This window comes from Oryzias latipes, chromosome 7 (genome assembly GCF_002234675.1).
Source record: "Oryzias latipes chromosome 7, ASM223467v1".
NCBI classification, from domain to species: domain Eukaryota; kingdom Metazoa; phylum Chordata; class Actinopteri; order Beloniformes; family Adrianichthyidae; genus Oryzias; species Oryzias latipes.
In genome coordinates this window covers 29,741,557-29,763,120 of record NC_019865.2, presented here as the reverse complement: position 1 = coordinate 29,763,120, position 21,564 = coordinate 29,741,557, and the positions used below count along the sequence as shown (strand labels likewise).

Here is a 21,564-nt window from a genome sequence, read left to right as displayed (position 1 = left end):
GCATTATCCTTCACCTCTCAAGGCCACAGAGGAGCCACACATGCAGGGAAACAGCTCTTTAACAGTTTCTGATCCACCCTGCCCAAGAAGGTCGTAGCTCTTCAAATGTGGGGCGTTGGCACGGCAGGTGCATCATTGTAAAGAAACAGAAATACGCAGGAATAAACCAATGGGATCCAGCTGTGCTTCTCTATAAGCTGGGACTGCACTCACCTGCAGATTTGACATGCTCTGCGACTGCAGCAGCCAGCCCTGTGTGCACATCTGTCACACCATCTTATGCAACATGAACACTTTTGACCTCCTCCTAAATGAAAATTAAAAAAAAAGCTGCTCATAGGGATATTAAAATTGTTATCATTGAGTGGAGCAACAACAAATGGGGAGTAGTTTGACTTTGACAGATTTCCTTCTCTGCCTCGTTTCCCAGAGGGCTGAGCTCAGAACCAATCAGTGAGCCGGCTTTCCTCATGCCTTAGTGCAGCTGACCACAGTGCAGAGCTGAGCTCTGGCCTCCACGGACTTATAAAACATCTTCATCCATTTTTAACAGATGTTAGATGATGCCGGTCGTAGAAAGCACATCCTGCTCATCCTTTCCATGTGCAGCGGCATGAAGCTTGTTGTCAAACATCATGTCAGGGTCCTGTAGGTTACTTCCACACATGCAGCTCTGTTATGGAGCCTCACCTTTAATGGAGTTTTACTGGCAAAGGCACATGCAGCTGTGTGTTTGGAGGCTCTTTCTCATTATGTGTGAAGTGCATGACATGTCAGCAGGCCACGATGAGGTCAAAAGCCATTTCTGACTCCCAAGTGTTTCATTTGGTTTTGTTCCAAACGTTGTGACTCGTTGAGGAGAAGAAGAGACGTGTGTTTGAAGACGGACTCACCTGAGGCCACAGAACCCTTCATGTTGTGGCTGGAAGACGCTGCTTTGAGCAGCAAACACAGGTGATCAGTCGCTCAGAAACAAGTCAGTGAGAAGTGCACAGCAGATGGTGCTTTTTGTGACACGCCTGAAGTTGTGAGTGAAGTAGGTCATGAGGGCAGACCAGTGCAGCCTCAGACTCGTGTGAGCGGCTTACCTCCACAGAGGCGTTGTTTTTCTCCACTGTCTGTGGATCTGCTCGACATCAGCGCCAAACGGTTTTGTGGAGATTTGTGAAGGATGTGTTTGCAGCAGACATATTCCTGTTCATAACTTTCCAAACATTCAGAATAAAAGCATTTTAGTTGTCATTACATAACACCGTGTTTTCTGTCTGTTGCTCATAACCCCTGTCAGCAGATTTACTGCCATAATACGCTCAGGAAACGCGGTGAAAAACATCGCACCTCATCTCATGACAGGTTTTATTACAAATGATTGGTTTACATGATGAACTACTTCAGGTAAATTATGTCAGGGGAGCAGCGGATCAGAAAACTCACGCTTCAGAGGCCCGGTTCGGATCAACTTTTGGATCAGTAAAAAGGAAAAAAGCAGGACAAAATAACAAGACAGAAGCTCAGCATAAATGAGTACACCCCATTTAAAAAGTACTCACTTAATCAGCTGCTCAATGAACAAAATAAACATGGAACACTTCTTTGACTCCATAACATGAAATCAAGGTTAATGATCAAATCTGCTATTTTGAATGAGCACCATGGTTTTTAAGGACAGCACCAAGTCTTCTAGGCATGGAATGAACAAGTTGGCGACATATTGCAACATTTATCTTTGTCCAGTCTTCAAGAAGATCCTGGATGGAAAGTGATGCTCTACTTGTTCTTTAGAATTCTCTACAGGTGTTGGATTGGGTTAAGATCAGGAGACATACTTGGCCATTTGATCACCTTCACCCTGTTCTTCTGCAGAAATGCAGCAGTAGCTTTAGAAATGTGTTTTGGATCATTGTCGTGTTGGTGAAGTGCTCAACGACCAAGTGTATGAGGTGATGGCAGCATCTTGTCCTTCTGTCTAGAGCAGTACATTGTTGAGTTCATGATCCCATCAATGAAATGCAGCCCCCCCCCCCCCCCCCCCCCCCTCCACACACACACCAGCATCACTCATGCAGGCCACATTAGGACACTCACTGTCACCGCCATGTTTCACTGTAGGAACCATGCATTTTCTTTGAAATCCTCACCTGACGCCATACAGTTTTAAAACCATCAATTCCAAAAAGGTGATTCTTGTCTCATCACTCCAGAGTATTGAGCCCCAGTAGTCTTCATCTTTTTCAGCATGGGGTCTAGCAAATTTTAGGCGTGCTTTTTTGTGCATGGGCTTTAGGAGAGGCTTCCTTCATGGACGATGACCATGCATGTCATTCGTCTGCAGTGTGCGCCGTATGATGTCACGGGAAACAGTCACTCCAGTTTGGCTTTCTACTGCTTTAGCTTGCTGCAGTGAAGTTGCATGGCGGTCTTCTTTAACTCTTCTCATCAGAAGACGCTCCTGTTGAGATGTTAGCTTACGTGGACGGCCTGGACATCTCTGTAGGATGGTTGCACTTCCATCTTTATTCAATGTTTGGATCACTTAAGTATTTTGACTGATGTGTAAAGCTTTGCTGATCTTCTTGTAGTTCTCACCCTTCTTGTCCAAAGAAATAATTTCCCTTCTCAGATTTTGTGACATTTATTTTCCGTGGGAAGCCATTGCTGACAGCGTGAAATGGGAAGGGCTGTTCTTTGTTAAAAAAATGCCCTTTTCTAGTCACCTGTGTGCTGGACACCTCTTAAATGAATCATTAGACTCCCCTGTGTTTGAATGCATGTAACGGTAATTAGAATTTGGTAGTCTTAAGTTTGGCTTTTCTCCTAAGACTATGACTGTAGTGAACTCATTTTTACAAAATGGGCTTGAATTAATTTGTTTGGAAAATCACTTTTTTTTTGTGTGCATATGATCATATGTTGTTTGTAACCAATGTCCCACCTTTGGAGGTGTATTTTGTAGTTTAATATTTCACAGAAAATGTTGATTCTAAAAAAAACACCAAAGATTTCCTGACTAATGTAGTGGGGATTACTCATTTATGATGAGCATTGTTTATATAAGAATCAGAAAACACACGAATGAACACAAGATATTCCTACATATACAAAATACTCAAAATATCCATATTTACAAATCAAAATGCATTCTGGTGCATTGCATCTTAAGAAAAAGAAAGTCTATAAAATAAAAAACGTAAGGCATGCCAGAACTCATGAACCCAGACATGGAGACGTGTTTTTATTGATTCTTTTTTTTACAGAGCACCTCAAAATAAATAAAAACATCTGATCTCCCGTCATCATCTTCTTTCATCGTCTTTCATGATGTAGCGATGAAAAACATTTGACGGTTGCTCCTCCCACAGCGAGGGGAGCGTCACTTTTATGGACACACTTTTGGACAAGCGTCCAGCAGCGACTTTGACACGTCCAAACAAAGGTGGCGGATGGAAATTTGACAATCGAATCGCATTGGGTTTGAATGCCGCAATACCACTTTGTACACTGACCTTCTGCCACCGTCATTATAGCTGAATAGGAAGGCAAAGCGCTCCCATGTGGCTGATTTAGATGATGTGCTTGTGGTGTGCCACACGTGTGGCTGTATAGCCATAATCTGTTACTCTCCTAAATTCTAAATCCTGAAAAAAGATTAATTTACAGATAAGAGAGTAGAACAGGGAGTCTTTCAAGATCTGAGGGTCTTTGGGAAATGATTGGAAGAGTGGCAGCATGTATCTGGTCTTCACTGGGCAGAAATAGGGGGAGAAAGGCTGTCTCTCGCTCATTGTCATACCTAAAACATTAGCCGCCATGTTTCTGCTCTGCTGGGCTCTGTGGCATGTGGCACAGTCAGTTGTGCCTGTGTCATGTGATCTGTGCCGTTCAGTACCAAGCCCCGCCTCCTCTGCGTCCCTCGGTGCAGGGTGTCTCTTTTCTCCTCTGGTGCTGCGTCTCCTCTCTTTCCCTCCTCCTTCAGAGTATCCTCCTCTCCCCAGAGAGAGACCCCCCCACCCCGTGGGTGATACCATCCTGGAGGAGGGGCTTCTTTTCCTCTCTGCCGGTTGCCCGTACCCTTCCCTTATTTACATGAATCAGTGGAGTTTCATCCGTTTCTGTTTACAGACGCAGATCTGAGTAAGCATGAAAACACAATATTTTCTCTGGACTAAATCCAAGCCTGCTGCCCCAAATACTAAACCCACCAGATGTGGATTAAACCACAGCCATACATTGTCTCAGCATCCTTCTGGACTAAAAAAAAAAAAAGGCAACACCAGGCAGTTGTTTAAAAGGCTGCTGAGAATTTTATTTTCTTTTGAGGAAAGAGCTTGAGGAGTTTTCTGGAGCGTTTTAATTTTTTATCCAATTCCCCCGGAAATATTTTTAGGAAAGCAGCACAGAACAGAACGGCTTCACAGAAATCATACATTTCCTTTGAAAATCTGTAATATTTTAGAAATGAAATAAGAATAATTATGCTGTTCATCTGGTTTTCCTATTGTTTTTTTTCTTCAAAGATTTTTATGAATTGACCTCTATTGTGTTCCTCTGAGTTAGGGGGATAGTGATGATGATGATGAGATCCTTTTTGAAGCATTAACCGAACTTCAGATGAAGCTGCCCAGAGGTTGACCTGTACTGGTGCTGCAGGTTTTTGGGTGGCCCAGAGGGTCTTAGAGAGGACCAGCTGAGGGACGTCACGAACATGGACCGTACCATTGTCATGTGTGTGTTACGTGCATTGTGAAGTAGGGTTAAGGTTAATACGAGTTACACGCACCTATGGCGTACGGGTGATGCTGTCGTACGGCGTGTCAAAGTTGTTAGTAAGGTGTAAGGTACTGACCGCACACAAATGCTGCACGCACGGAGCGTGCACGTGATACACTAGTGCCCGTAGGACGCCTGCAGGATGTCCACACAACTTCACTGAAATGATTTCCTCATTACTTACAGTCGTGCTTGAAGGACCAGCACCTTTCACTTCAGCAGCACTAGCAGGATCCTTACGCAGTGTGCAGGGTGGTGTGTGTGTGTGTGTGTGTGTCTGTGTGTGAAAAGGTTAAAAATCAGTACGACACGCCTGCGCCTCACCTGCTGCACCTTCACCTGCTGGTTGAGTATTCACTGCAACCTGTGACTGGCAGCGTGCCTGTAGAAGAAATGTGCTTGAACATTTCCTCCAAATGTCCATGACCTTGATATTCCTCTGGGCCACCTGCGTGTCCCGTACTGGTGTGCCTATTTTTCATCTGCAGACGGCTGGTAAGGGAATGGTGACTAAGACATTAAGTGCATCTAGCTATTAACACTGGAACACGCCCACTTGAAAAGCTTTGCTCTTTTTTTGGTGTGACCCCTGTGGTCAAAAATAGAAGAACAGTTCCTCCAAATCAGTGCATTTGTGTGTCTTTATCATCTTTTTCATTGAGCATCAGAAGATGGCTGTGCTCTCAGCCTCCCTAAAGCCCACAGTCAGCACTAAAGCAAAGAAGAACTTGCTGAAAGCAGACACTGTCTGGGTGAGAGTCTCTATTGAGTTCATGCTCATATATCTGTAAATGAAGCAAAAGTAACAGCGACTCTTTCTAACCACTCAGATGCTCCTTGTGTTGCTCTGGCAACACATTCAAAGGAGCAGAGGCTGTCTGAGATGCAGATTGGGGTACTGAGCATGCTCAGAACGTGCTTGCAGACAGTCCCATGCCGCTGTTTTGTTTGAGATGACTTCCTGCCTCCTCCCTGCTGCCCACATGATGCAGCATGGTGACCGCCGGAAGGAGGTGGAGGAGGGATCACTGGAGAAAGTTAGACTGCTCTCAGGTCAGACAGTTCACAGCTAAACCCTCCCCCAGAAACACCTCTGGGTGGTGATAATAACGAAAGCAACAAGCGTGTGTGTGTGTTAGTGTGTACATGTGTAGGGGTCTTTGTGTTTGGGGAACCGGGTGTTTCTGGAGCTTCCAGTGTCTCAGTGATGTGTGGGAATGAACACAGAGGATTACATGTCATTAAGCGGTGAGATTGATCTGTGCAGCTTGAGACTGCGATCAGCAGGATTACGTCTGAGTCCCTGCTGCGTTCAGGTCCTGCTGATGGACTCAGACCAGAGGCAGGCTGAAATATGCAGCCTCTTCAGTTCCCAACATGCCGTCTGTTAACTGCAGTTTGATAGGGAACTGTTGCTGAATCAAAGGTTTTAATCACCCATGCTGGCTAAAACCAGGGCTGTGTATATAATATGTGTCATGACCATTGAGTGTATATAAAGAACTGGATTGAAAGAGTGTGACGTCCCCCAGAGAAAATACCCGACCTCTGGCACCAGCCAAATTAACCCAATTCAGTCGCCATTTTGCTGCATGACGGGCGCCGCCATGTTGGAGCCAGATGACGGTGAGAGGTATGAGGGGGTCAGAGTTGATGTTTCTATGGCAACTACTGTCACCAGTCAGGAGTGAGCTTGTTGGAAGTCAACACCCCTTCCACTAAAAGTGGCTTTGGAGAATCTGTCAATCAAATGTTTGAGGTGGGGGCCAGTGGGCACCACAGGCTGTTACTGAGGCATCTGATTGGTCAGCTTAGAACTTGAATAACTTGCAACGAAAAAAATATCTCTATAGAAATCGATGGCATTTTGGCTTCTTGGAGCCGGCAGGTACTTCCTGCTTTTTCTCTTTATCTCTGCTGGATCTTCTCCTTCCTGTGGATAACATGAGAGTCAGATAGAGACACAAACAGTTGGAAAAGACAGGCCCCAGCAGGCAGGAATAGGGTCTTCTCCGTTTGTGGCAGATGCCATCTTGGCTTCAGACCCCGTCGCAGTCTGGCCTCAGGCGCCGTCGAGCCGCCCCCCAGGCTTCCTGTGAGGAACAGCCGTTGGAGGAGATGACCTGGAGTGTGGAGGGACTCCACAAGAACAAAGGCTCTTCACACCAACAGGCAGAGCCCTTTGTGAGAGCATGTGCTGCGCTGGCGTGTCATGTTGGCATGGCAGCTCTCTGGTGGGATGCCCTTTCCATCCCATTAGCCAGGTGAGTGACTGCCGGAAGCCGCCATTACTCTGCTGATTTTGGATTAGAGCACGACAGCTATTATGTCACCTCCTCATCCTCCTCGCTGGTGGGGGTGAATTCCATCATGCCGGCCCCCCTGTCTGCTGTGCGGTGCAGCCTCCAGACTCGTGTGTGACTGACGCAGTGGAAACGTCTGCTGTGGTCTCCCTTCTCTCCAGCGTGGATCATTGTTAGACGGTCCAGACGTCTGACTCTGTGTTGTGACTTTGTACAGCAACCAAACATCAAATCAATTCTGTGACTCAGAACAGTAACCATGGCAGCAGTCTGCACCAACACACAGGGAATCATTTCTATAAGTGTGTGTAAAAGAATTACACATGAATATATATATATATATATATATATATATTATAAGACTTATTTATACAAGCCAATTTGTAAAGAAGTTTGCCTTAAAGACTAAACACAAAAAATGTTTTTGGGTGAATCGAGTCAAAGGTCAAAGTACTTCTGTGTTTTACAAATCCCTGTAGAAGTATGTCGGTGAATTTTCAATGTTATCCTTCATACTGAGCCTGAAACTGGATAACAGATTTTTTTGAATGCTGACCTGATAAACTATTCTAACCTCTAAAGTGCGACCGGTTTGGGTTCAATGACACAAAAAACTGAAAGTGGAAGAGGACTGTCTGCAGGGAGAAGTTAGGGTTGTCTGTGTGAACAAAGGATCTCTGATGGGCCTGTGTGTGTGTTTTAGTGTGTGTGGGTGTGTGTGTGTGTGGGTGGGTGTGTGTGTGTGTGTGATCAGTGGCAGGCTGTGACAGCAGTGTCTTTGTTGCATGTCTGCTGACTGTACCATCCTCCCGTCTCGTTCTCCTGACCTCCAGCACCTCCTCACACTGGGCAGCCTTATACCTCACAAAGCCCCCCCCCCCCCCCCACCACCACCACCACCACCACCACCACACACACACACTGTCCTTCTATCAGCAAACACGTCCGTGATACTTCAGTATTTAGTGTTTTTTTTTACCAATCCTGAAATGACGGATGAAAGAGGCCAACTGATTTCCCTCGTCTGTCTGGCTGAACAGAGGTGCCTTTTTTAGACCAGGCAGGAAGATGACAATATGATATGTTCAATAATCTTTAAAGTGTGCATCTTTTTCAAAGTTGTTCTTCTAGAAATTGTATTTTTTGCATCATTTGGTGCAGTGTGTGTGAGCCTGCTTGCTGCAGGAGGAATGAGACACCAAGCGACATGTTGCCCCAATAGAATTCTGCTCTTTGACTGAATAAGAGACCTGGACTGAGTGGCCCCTCCCCCTCGTGTTCCAAACAGGAATTACCTGCTGGTTCCAAGAAATCAAAATGCCATAGACTTCTATAGAGAAATAAACAGCTGTTACTCAGTCATTCTATTAGTCAGAATAAACAGTCTTGATCTGATACCTTTTTTTAGACGTTTTTTAAAATCCAAATTTCTTCATATTTTCTCTGTAGGTCAAGTTATTAGTTATAAAGTGACCAATCAGATGCCTCAATAAAAGCATGTGGTCTCACGTCTAATGTTCAAAGCGTTTGACACATTCTCCCAAGCCCGCTTTCAAGTGGAAGGGGGGTGGACTTCTAACAAGCTCACTCCTGATTGGGGAGAGTGGTTGTCATAGAAACAATGACTCAGACCCTTTCGGACGAATTACTGCTTATTGACGTTGTCCAGCTCCAACATGGCGGCGTCCATTTAAAAAAACTTTCAACTGAGGTGACTTTTTTTTGGTGGAAGTCAGCTTTGATGACACACAAACAGTAAATAAAAAAACTGTCATGAGTAGAAAATAAAGCATTAAATGTCAGAAAGGCTTTTAAATACGAGGCTGCACACATGTATTTTTCTAGTGTTTAACATGTGAGTTAAGAAGAACTGCAGCCCTCTAAAACCAGCCCCTAGTGGTCATTTGAGGAAGTGTAGCATCTGGTGCTTTTTGGGAAGATTCTGGGTGTTTATAGCCACAGAGCTATACAGAAGAGATATTTGGGAGGGCTTACTTAAATAATAAAATAAAATCCATTTTTAAACCCTTGAGATTTTCATCACCATCCATTCACATGGTATTTACGATGTTTGAAATCTTCATTTCAAAGCTTGCATTCAGAATCGTTATCGTCATTCTTCTGTGCTGCCTCCATGGGCGTGACACCTGGTCACACCTGCTGACCTTCTCCCTGACTTTACTGCAAAACAAGCCTTTAAAATGTTTATGGTGCTCGTCAGGCTAATGTGCAGTGCTCCTTAAATACCACCATAGAGATAGGAGGGGCATCACTGTGTGTAATCGGAAGGGTGGGGTTGGACTCACAGGGGTGTTGCCATGGCAATGCCAGACAAGCAGGGTGACTTCTGCACTGCACAGATAATCCATTGTAATCCCATGTGAGGTGGTTACACCCCCAGAAAGAACGGGTAAGGCTCCCCCTGATGCTTCTCTTCTCCAGGGACCGGATCCTCCTCTCAGCTCCTGTCCATGCTGCTCCTCTCAGCTCCTTTCTTTGTTCAGCTGTGGAACACACTTCTCCTCTTCCTCTCATTGTCACTTCCTCACTAATTGTTTGTGTTTGTGAATGTTTTCTTTTCTTCTGATTCACGTGTTTCCCCTCTCAGCTTCTTTTGTTTGACTTTTTCTTCTGTTTCTGAACTGTTTTCTCTCCCTCACTCCTCTTCCTTTTTTTCTTTGCCTTCTTCTTTCTTCATAATGACACAAAATCAATAGAGTGCACTTTAGGAAGAATAGACAACAGTAGAAATACGCAAAAGATCACAGATTGTTTCTGTCAGGGAAAGGTTCTGTTGGTTTTTGTTTGCTGTGTGTCTGTGCAGGAATCCAGAACCTTCAATATCTCGTGAACTCTGTGTTCACAATTTAACAACAGTTTATGTTCCTTAAAAAGCGACACCTTTAGCTCTAGCATGGGGGGTTGACCCACACTGGTGCTGTAGGTTTTTGGGTTGTCCGGCCCGTGGAGGGGCCGGACAAGAGGGCAGGTGTGTCTTGCAGGTTCCTTGAGCCTCATACGACCACCTTAAGGGTACGGAGTGACTTTTGTGCCATTATTGCAAGTGCAACACTAACTGTTTTGAGCGTAAAATTTGGGGTGTTTTTTTTTTGCACTTGAAGTAAGAAAAATGGACTTGAAACTAAAAAATATGTGCAATCAATCAAGAAGCTGCTGTTTTTGAATGAAGGTCCGGTTCCTTCCTCCCTGAAGTCTGAGTTCAGACAGTGCAAACATGATCACATGCAGAGTCGCTCCATGCAAACTGCAGGACTCTCCAAAGGATGTTGGTTCAAAACTAGCATTTTAACAATATGATTTATAGAATAAACTGTGGTGCCTGACTGGATTCATAGTCGATATTGGTACATTGTGAACGATCCCATACACTGATCTAAAATGGATCCAGATCATCTTTATCCAAAACTTCCACCAGTGAAGTTTTCCAGATTCTTGGATTTCTTCCAGATCATCAAGTTAAATGAAACATGTGTCCAAACAAACAAGTAAACTAGAATGAATGTGAAATCCATTCACATGTTAGTTTCCTAAAGTTCACCACTGTTGTTTTTCCACATCCAAAGAATCCAAAGGGAACATTCTTAGAACATTCTAGACACTGGATGGTCACATGACTTTATACAAAGTCTGTCCACACATTGGACTGAAATGATGGACTGATCAGTTTCTCTGTGTGTTGTCCGCTATGACGCACGTGGTTGTTTTTACTTAATAGTAAAATAAAACCTATCCTGTCTCAATTGAAGTGGTATTTTCTAATATTGATGTAATCAAATGATTTCATTTTGAAGCATTGTAATTTTAGTGGTATAGGTCAATTTGATGAACATTTTCCTCTGACAGATTGAGCTATTTGAATCATTGGAATACAATAGAAACTGATGAATCAATGAATCGTTCCAGCTCTGGCTCAAACTGTTGCTGTGCAACAACAACATCCCTCAGGAAGAACTAGAAGACAAAGAGGAAGCAGGAAGAGGTTTCTTTGTTGGCAGCGTCCCCCTCCCCCGTGTCAAGGTTGACGTTGATGGCGCCTCCATCTCCTTGCTGCTTTCATGAACATCACTGTAACTTGTTAACAGTCCAAGGCTGCAATGTGTGTCAGCTGATACAGAGTGTCTGCTCCACCACCTCCCAGTAGACTGTCACCAGTAATTGAATGTGTTGGTCCACCTGTCCTGCTTTCCCTCAGTGGGCATCTGCGTTTGCTGGTGTGTGTGTTTGTGTGGTGAGCACCCAGGGCCCCCGGCGCCTCTGGGAATACAGCCCAGCCTAAATGCTGCCATGCATCACCGTCAGTGTGCCCTGGCTCAGTGAGCGACAGGTGGAGAAACACAAACGTCCAGTTTGTAAGCAGGAGCGTGCACGCAGAGGGGGCGTGCACGCAGCAGGAACATGTGCAGGGGTGGAGTGGCTTCCTGAGTGTAGTTTTGCACCTTGTTCGTGAATTTTGTGGGTCAGCAGGACACGGGGGGAAGAACCTAAGACAGAACACTGAGCCTGAGAATCCCCTCACTGATGGGACTGTGCATGTGGCACAATTCCCAGATTGAGCAGGTTTAGAGTAGCTTCACTGCTGGAAAAGCCATCGTAGGTCAGTTATTACTACTTTGTAATGTTTTTATATCAAACTTCAGGGAAGCTGTTCCATTAGGCGAAATATTAGAAAAACTACTTTGGCACTACAATGAGCATGAGTTGTTGTAGACTGCTGCCAGCATGTTTTACCTCAGTTTCTTCCCAAAGACCTGTTCCTCATGTTTTCCTCTTGACAGCAGATAAACATGCAGCAAAACCCAAGAATCAAGCATCAAATAGACCCAGTCTGACTTTGAAGAACACGTGTTTGAAACGATTTAAGGATCGGTGCCTTCAGTTGACTTTTCTTAGCTTTCTTTTTCCTTTGTTGGATTCATTTTTACGTGTTTTTTTAGTCAGGTACTGATCCTCATGTCTCACATGTTCCTGTTACTAGAAAACAGCTGTTTTAGTTTTATAATGGGTTCCCAAGACACTTTCATGGATGTATTGATGTATTTAGTTGCTTTATCCTTTGACTGAATATGTTCGTTTTCTCTTACATTTGGTTAAATAATTCTAATATTTTTGGTCTTGTTAGATTTTACTCATCTTTCTGTCCGGCAGCAGTCCTGGATGGAAAGTCCAGATTGTTCTGTCCTACAGCACCTTTGTATGAAAGTCTTGCTCCAGCCACATACTCACAAACTCACACCTAAAAAAAAAAAGAGATGACATCACAGCGGGCAAAACCTCTAATAGTCAATGGGGCCAAAATCTCTTTAATGGGTTCAGAAAAGACATTTCAAAATCCACTAACAAAACCAAAACGTGTGTCGGGGCGTCCAAAGAAAGTTTTGAAATTATTATGGGATGCCCACAGGACCTCTAACTTGGCTGCCATTTTCGTGAATTTGTCACATGAAGCTTTGACCTGGGTGGCAGGGGCAGAAAGGGAGAGTGAAGGGCATGTAGTCAAAGGAGGAGGGCAGCACCTGTAGGCCGTAGTTTTTCATTTTACGTTGCTCACCAAGTCTCCAGTCTCTGGTCCACATCATTCCAAATGCAGTCAGAGATGCCCTATTGGACGGGAGCATTGACACGAGTTTCCACTCTTCCTTTGGCAGATGTGCATGCTGCTGTGCACAGCTCTCCACAGACATTCAGCTGACTGTTAGAAACTGTTTGGATGGGCACAGCTGCAGCGCACGAGGCCGCTCAGACGGCTTCCTGCTCCCTTCAGCCTTCAGTGTGGAAACGAGGGACAGTGAGGCGTCCCGTTTGGTTTAGGCCTCCGTCTGCTGCTGGTGGTTACCTGTCTGTGAACGTCTGACTGAGCTGATGGAGGACATGCAGTGCAACACGAGGAAAAGACTGCTGATGGCTCTCCAAAGCCACATTTCTTCTAAATTGGAAGAATCTGTATATTCCTATAATTTTCTGCTCTTGTCCTCTTCATCTTCCTCACCATCACAGTCATCCTCACACCACCACCTTATACTGTCTTTCCATAGTCTCCCCAGCTGCAACATTCTCACTCATCTCCTTCAGATTCTTACATCTACAAGATGTAATCACCTTGTGTTCTCCTCCCTCCACAGTTATACGTCCACCTATGTTTTGTCTGTTTTCTGGAAAAATGTCTTCACCCCTGAAGACATTTTTCCAACCCCATCCGTCCCTAAGCATTCCTGTTCTGAACACCAAACATCTCCATCAGTTCCTTCCACATCTCTGTTAAAGTTTGTTCCTCCTACCTGGGGTGAAAAACCACTGACAACATTCAACATCTTCAACTTCAGACTCATCTATCTATCTGACCCTCTCTTCATCTCCAGAACGTTTTTTTAAATTAAACTCCTCCTTCAGGATCTCTCCTCCTCTGTTCCTTTTTCCATCCATTCCATGATAAAACATCTTGAAGCTGCTTTCATCCTATAAGCCTTGTCATGTTGGTCATAATCCAATTTAGTCGAAATGATTCATGTTTTTTTAGTCTAATTTAATCCAAGTTATTTCAATAAGGCACATTGTTTTTACTGTATTCCATTAGTGACCAACAGATTAAATAGAAGCAGAAGAATTGGTGTACTCGTCTGCACCAAGCAAACATTTGGCTGGATGTCTTCAATTCGTATTAAAATATTGCTCCATTGGTATTTCAGGCTGTGTCCTTTTGTTTTTACAGTCAAATATCAGTTGTGCTGCACATGGCTTTCACTCACACTCCCTTAATGTGAGCGTCAATTCTGTGTTATCAGCCTGAAAGAGGACTGGAGATGTCTTCGTGTGAGCTTTAGGACTGGATGGAGGATGGATGGACAGATAAGGGTAGGATGGAGGATGAATGGACTGATGAGGGTAGGATGGAGGATGGATGGACTGATGAGGGGAGGATGGAGGATGGATGGACTGATGAGGGTAGGATGGAAGATGGATGGACTGATGAAGGGAGGATGGATGGACTGACAGATGAGGGTAGGATGGATGGACTGATGAGGGTAGGATGGATGGACTGATGAGGGTAGGATGGAGGATGGATGGACAGATGAGGGTAGGATGGATGGACTGATGAGGGTAGGATGGATGGACTGACAGATGAGGGTAGGATGGATGGACTGATGAGGGTAGGATGGATGGACTGATGAGGGTAGGATGGATGGACTGATGAGGGTAGGATGGAGGATGGATGGACTGATGAGGGTAGGATGGAGGATGGACTGACAGATGAGGGTAGGATGGAGGATGGATGGACTGATGAGGGGAGGATGGAGGATGGATGGACAGATGAGGGTAGGATGGAGGATGGATGGACTGATGAGGGTAGGATGGAGGATGGACTGACAGATGAGGGTAGGATGGAGGATGGATGGACTGATGAGGGGAGGATGGAGGATGGATGGACAGATGAGGGTAGGATGGAGGATGGATGGACTGATGAGGGGAGGATGGAGGATGGATGGACTGATGAGGGGAGGATGGATGGACTGACTGATGAGGGTAGGATGGAGGATGGATGGACAGATGAGGGTAGGATGGAGGATGGATGGACTGATGAGGGGAGGATGGAGGATGGACTGACAGATGAGGGTAGGATGGAGGATGGATGGACTGATGAGGGGAGGATGGAGGATGGATGGACAGATGAGGGTAGGATGGAGGATGGATGGACTGATGAGGGGAGGATGGAGGATGGACTGACAGATGAGGGTAGGATGGAGGATGGACGGACAGATGAGGGTAGGATGGAGGATGGACGGACAGATGAGGATAGGATGGAGGATGGATGGACTGATGAGGGGAGGATGGAGGATGGATGGACTGATGAGGGTAGGATGGAGGATGGACGGACAGATGAGGGTAGGATGGATGGACTGATGAGGGTAGGATGGATGGACTGATGAGGGTAGGATGGAGGATGGATGGACTGACAGATGAGGGTAGGATGGAGGATGGATGGACTGATGAGGGTAGGATGGAGGATGGATGGACTGATGAGGGGAGGATGGAGGATGGATGGACTGATGAGGGGAGGATGGAGGATGGATGGACAGATGAGGGTAGGATGGATGGACTGACAGATGAGGGTAGGATGGAGGATGGACGGACAGATGAGGGTAGGATGGAGGATGGATGGACAGATGAGGGGAGGATGGAGGATGGATGGACAGATGAGGGGAGGATGGAGGATGGATGGACTGATGAGGGGAGGATGGAGGATGGATGGACAGATGAGGGTAGGATGGATGGACTGACAGATGAGGGTAGGATGGAGGATGGACGGACAGATGAGGATAGGATGGAGGATGGATGGACAGATGAGGGTAGGATGGAGGATGGATGGACTGATGAGGGGAGGATGGAGGATGGATGGACTGATGAGGGTAGGATGGAAGATGGATGGACTGATGAAGGGAGGATGGATGGACTGACAGATGAGGGTAGGATGGATGGACTGATGAGGGTAGGATGGATGGACTGATGAGGGTAGGATGGAGGATGGATGGACAGATGAGGGTAGGATGGATGGACTGATGAGGGTAGGATGGATGGACTGACAGATGAGGGTAGGATGGATGGACTGATGAGGGTAGGATGGATGGACTGATGAGGGTAGGATGGATGGACTGATGAGGGTAGGATGGAGGATGGATGGACTGATGAGGGTAGGATGGAGGATGGACTGACAGATGAGGGTAGGATGGAGGATGGACGGACAGATGAGGGTAGGATGGAGGATGGATGGACTGATGAGGGGAGGATGGAGGATGGACTGACAGATGAGGGTAGGATGGAGGATGGATGGACTGATGAGGGGAGGATGGAGGATGGATGGACAGATGAGGGTAGGATGGATGGACTGACAGATGAGGGTAGGATGGAGGATGGACGGACAGATGAGGGTAGGATGGATGGACTGACAGATGAGGGTAGGATGGAGGATGGACTGACAGATGAGGGTAGGATGGAGGATGGATGGACTGATGAGGGGAGGATGGAGGATGGACGGACAGATGAGGGTAGGATGGAGGATGGACTGACAGATGAGGGTAGGATGGAGGATGGATGGACAGATGAGGGTAGGATGGAGGATGGATGGACTGATGAGGGGAGGATGGAGGATGGACTGACAGATGAGGGTAGGATGGAGGATGGATGGACTGATGAGGGGAGGATGGAGGATGGACTGACAGATGAGGGTAGGATGGAGGATGGACGGACAGATGAGGATAGGATGGAGGATGGATGGACTGATGAGGGTAGGATGGAGGATGGATGGACTGATGAGGGAAGGATGGATGGACTGACAGATGAGGGTAGGATGGAGGATGGACGGACAGATGAGGATAGGATGGAGGATGGATGGACTGATGAGGGGAGGATGGAGGATGGATGGACAGATGAGGGTAGGATGGAGGATGGATGGACAGATGAGGGTAGGATGGAGGATGGATGGACTGATGAGGGTAGGATGGAGGATGGACGGACAGATGAGGGTAGGATGGATGGACTGATGAGGGTAGGATGGATGGACTGATGAGGGTAGGATGGAGGATGGATGGACTGACAGATGAGGGTAGGATGGAGGATGGACTGACAGATGAGGGTAGGATGGAGGATGGATGGACTGATGAGGGGAGGATGGAGGATGGATGGACTGATGAGGGGAGGATGGAGGATGGATGGACTGATGAGGGGAGGATGGAGGATGGATGGACAGATGAGGGTAGGATGGAGGATGGACGGACAGATGAGGGTAGGATGGATGGACTGATGAGGGGAGGATGGAGGATGGATGGACTGATGAGGGGAGGATGGAGGATGGATGGACTGATGAGGGGAGGATGGAGGATGGATGGACTGACAGATGAGGGTAGGATGGAGGATGGACTGACAGATGAGGGTAGAATGGAGGATGGATGGACTGATGAGGGGAGGATGGAGGATGGATGGACTGATGAGGGGAGGATGGAGGATGGATGGACTGATGAGGGTAGGATGGAGGATGGATGGACTGATGAGGGGAGGATGGAGGATGGATGGACAGATGAGGGTAGGATGGAGGATGGACGGACAGATGAGGGGAGGATGGATGGACTGATGAGGGGAGGATGGAGGATGGATGGACTGATGAGGGGAGGATGGAGGATGGATGGACTGATGAGGGGAGGATGGAGGATGGACTGACAGATGAGGGTAGGATGGAGGATGGATGGACTGCACAAAGGAATAGCGTGAAAAGCTAGGAACATGAGCGCTCCTTGCTAAGGGAAAAAAGACGATAAAGGAGAAAGAGAGAAGCAGAAGAGTGCTCGTCTGCAGGCGGGATGGAGGGATGAGGTGTCTGTCTCACCCCTTCATAATGGGGGGGGGGGGGGGGACAGGCTTTTAGAAATGAGCTTTCCATCCTAACATGGAGCCCTGAAGACTCCGTCAGCCACACAGTCGGGATCAAACTGCAGCCATCCTGCTTGTGTTTGTCGAACGCTCTGCACCCCTCCCCCTCCATCCTTTGCCTCCCAGCCTTGACCCCCCCCCCCCCCCCCCCTTCTAGCCTACTCCTCCTCCAATCCATCTCTGACCTCTTTTTCTCACTGCATCTCCTGCAAAGCAGTTTGGACCCCCCACTAATAGACACAGAATCATCCTTACACAAAACCACACATGACAAACTGCTTCCCCCCCCCCCCCCCCCCCCCCCCACACACACACACACAGTTGTCACATCCTCAGTGTCTCTTCTTTCCTTCATCATGAGAGTCACTTTCATATGGTGTCAGTTTTTGGTGTGTGCTCAGCTCTCGTTTCTTCTTGAGCTTCGTATTGGGTCCTTCAAATGCTCATCTTCCTCTTTTCCTCCTCCTCTTCATCATCTGCGTTGGCAGCAGGACAATTAAAAATGTTTGTCTGAGGATTCATCTCATGGCTTCACATGCGTGTTATCCGGCATGTTCACCTAACTATGTAAAGGAAACCTCGCTGCCTCCCGGTAGCAGTTGGGGTTGTGATGGGGAGGACGTCCCGCTGGGAGGTTGTCTGCTCTCTGAGGTCATCACAGCTCAAACCTCAGTGGATCGCCGCCTTCCTCCTTCCTGGTGCTCAGCCTCACATGTGATTCAGTCTCTAAAAAAGAAAAACAACTGCATCTTCACTGATGTGAGATGTTAGAATGGCAGTTTGTTCTGTGATTTTCCTTCATGCCAACTGTCAGTGGCAGTGAAACCGCCCAGGTGAATTTGGACTTTTAGAACCGTCTGGGCATTCAAACTGTGAGTTTCAGAAGTTTGGGAGTTGGAATCTGGTCCCATTCTCTCTCCCTAAGATTGGATCACAGCTCCTGAAACGTTTGTCTTTGAGATTTTTGGGTCTGATGATGAAACAAATGTTCTCTCTGCATGAAAGGACCAAAGGCAGGCCAGTTTGACACCTGGACTCCTGTAGGACGAGTCGCTGTCAGAAGAACTGTTGTCATGCTGAGGCTAACAAGGCCTCGCCTGAAATAGACAAACCTTCACATCCTTCAGCATTGAGAGAAAACATGCCAGCCGCCCATGTGCTGTGTGCACTAGAGATGCAGTAATACGCTTTCTTCACAATTCTGTTCAAACCTCCATTTCTGGTTACACTTTTGGTTTGATGCATTACTTGTGCATTATTATTGCGATATCAAACTGGGCAATATGCATATCATAAAAGATGGCGAAAATTGCAATAAATGGTCACCTTAAATGTGCTAAAACAATCTTATGGCAGCTTGAATCATTTAATCAAATAAATCCATTTATGCATTTGACCAATCAGATGCACCCCTTCACGCTGTAGACCAATCAGATGGAGCCTTTATATGTTAGATGGTCGACTCAGTGTAATTTATAAACTGTTGAAATTATGTTTTCTGTTTTTTTTGCTATTTGTTCATGTACCGCAAGTGATGTCGTTATCGCAATATTAATCACTAATATCGCAAATCACGAGTTTTCCTCACATTGTGCAGCAAAATAAAAATGAAAATGAATAAAAATGTTTTTTTTGCTAATAGACGACCAACAATGAAGAAAAACCTTGCTGTTGACTCATACTAGACCGAGTGTAAAGAAAGAAAACAGTAAATAATGAATACTTGAACACTTTCAACATAAACGTACTGTCATGCAGTAGTGATGCATTTTCCCCACGGTTTGCTTCTATGATGTGCGGTTCGGTTTTAAACCAAGAACTGTGGCGTTCCTAGCGTGCAGCGCCACACCATCACTGATGAAACATCCATACCCTCTAAGACACGCCCTCTGGGATTACCAACAGTAATTTGTAGGCTTGTATGGCTCACTTTATGAAGTCCCAGCCATGCTGACGTGTGATGGAGAGTCCGAAGGCCCAGAAAGACTTTCAATCAAAGTTTTTGTTTTTTTGCGAGCAAATGTTTCTCCAGCTCCTCTGAGTCTGGTGTTGTTCCTTTGCTCTGTAAACTTTGCTGAGCAGTTGTGGGATTAATGACCTGGAGGTGATGGCGTGTCCATACCTGCATGTCAGCAGCATCACGGGTTTGTAGGAGGACGTGCTGCTGCGTGGTGTTCAGTTTACGTGCAGCCATAGCTGCTGTCCGCAGCAGAAAGCAGGCCGGAAAACAAAAGTCCTCAAGCGTGATACTGTCCAGACAATCTACTGGGATTATCCCGTAATTCAAGCTCTTCCTCCATCTCTGCTTTCAGATGATTCATCGTCAGAGAGTGGCAGCGGAAATGGCCTGCCCGCCCTGACCCCTCCCTCCTCTGCTCTGATGGATAGCGCCATCGTCAGGGAAACAGAAGTCGTCAATGGCAACAGTAGCTCTGCACCGCTTGACTTCAGCAGGCCTACCTCTTCCTCATCGACAGAGGAACAACAGCCGGTGAACCTGAGCGAGCCGCCCTCCAAGCGCCTTCCCCTGTCCACGCCGCACCTGCCCATCACAGTGTCCGCCGCGGCCGCCGCGCTGCTCGGTGCGCTGCACCCCAGTGCGCCGGAGGAGCTCCGCAGAAAGTACCCACTTACTGCCAAAAACCCCATGACGCCACACACAGCCCTGCCTCTGCCACGCACACACACTCCAAACGCACACGGCCAGCCCCACACTCAAAACGCAGAGCTGCGACTGGACAGGGACGGCAGGGACTTCGGGAACAAGGTAAGACGCCAAACACCCATGAACGCATGCACACCACAGAGAAGGGCCCACACCAATATTCTTTGACGGCCCGTTCCAAGTGATCGATAAATCAATTTACCTCCCAGCTGTAGTGTTCTGGTGTTTGTTGATACAAAGACATGAGCTGATGATCGTCAAGAAGCAGCTGGAGCTGCACAAATCCAGAAAGCAAGTCCAGAAGTGCACTTTTGAGTAGAAAGAATGGTTCTGTAATAGGACGAACAAATGTTCAACACAGGTTCAATTCACTGCCTGAAGGTTCAATACTTCTGGCAAAGCTGCATCTGGAACTCTGCAGCTTTACTGAGCATGCTCAATATGAACCAGACCAAAACACTCGTGTTTTCAGAGCCGCATCCCTACGAACCACAAGACTTCTGGAGCACAGCTCTGTGAACATCATGGTTAAGACCATCAAATGCATTAGTGCAGCAAAACCCCTCATTCTGAGTGTAGAGCACGGTGACGGTAGACTCATGATTTGGACTTTTGGTGAGGCTTCTTTAGCTGCAGCCTTTCTTTGAATAGGAACATTGTGTTCATCGTGAGGAGCAATGACCTTTTACCCTTTAACTCCAGATCTTTAGCTCCAGTGTTGACATTCTTTAGACTACCGTTGCTCTTCAACCTTTTACAAAATTAGCGTAATTCCAGCTGATTCTGAAGCAGAGAAAAGCAGCTTTGTGTGATAAAAAGCCCCAGCGTGAGCGTGAAAGGTCAAAGAGCGTGTGTTACTTAGATGTCACTGGCGACATCTCCAGTTTTAAGGGGTTAAAGGAGACAAAAATGTTAGAATGACATATTTAGAATTTTTTTTAATACTTATTCATTATCATTTTTTATTCTTGCATATTTAATTCTTTTTTTCTGCTGATATTCATAATAATTTTAAGGCCTTGTATTTGTCTATGGAAAGCACTATGGTAGCTTGATGGTGCTGCAAGGTGCTTTATAAATAAAGTTTATTCAATCTTTTGAATTCATAGTATTGCATGTTTTAATAACAGAGCAAGAACCTTGTTAATGTCTTCTGGTTGATGTCGTAGAATGCGCAGATGTTTCTGCAGATTAATGTAAAAACACCTTAGAAGGTGAAAAAAGTTGAAGGTATTTTATGAAGCTGATAGAATAAAAGAAGATGATTTTTTTTTCATACAGGCCAGGGTTTCTCTGCTATTCCATGAATAAAGATCGAGTGTGAAGTGAATCCTCCATTATACCCATCCTTTACAAACAGCAGTGAATGAGGCACAGCTTTTTTGTCAGAGA

General features: G+C 46.2%; 1 protein-coding gene across 1 annotated transcript in view; it reads left to right on the top strand.

The window, feature by feature from the left end:
- LOC101169180 (nucleolar protein 4-like) overlaps nucleotides 1-21,564 on the top strand; it is a 121,727-nt gene that overhangs the window by 84,640 nt on the left and 15,523 nt on the right. The window contains exon 6 of the mRNA XM_023957018.1: nucleotides 19,820-20,274. Coding sequence (XP_023812786.1) covers nucleotides 19,820-20,274 — 455 coding nt within the window. The remainder of the gene's footprint in view (nucleotides 1-19,819; nucleotides 20,275-21,564) is intronic.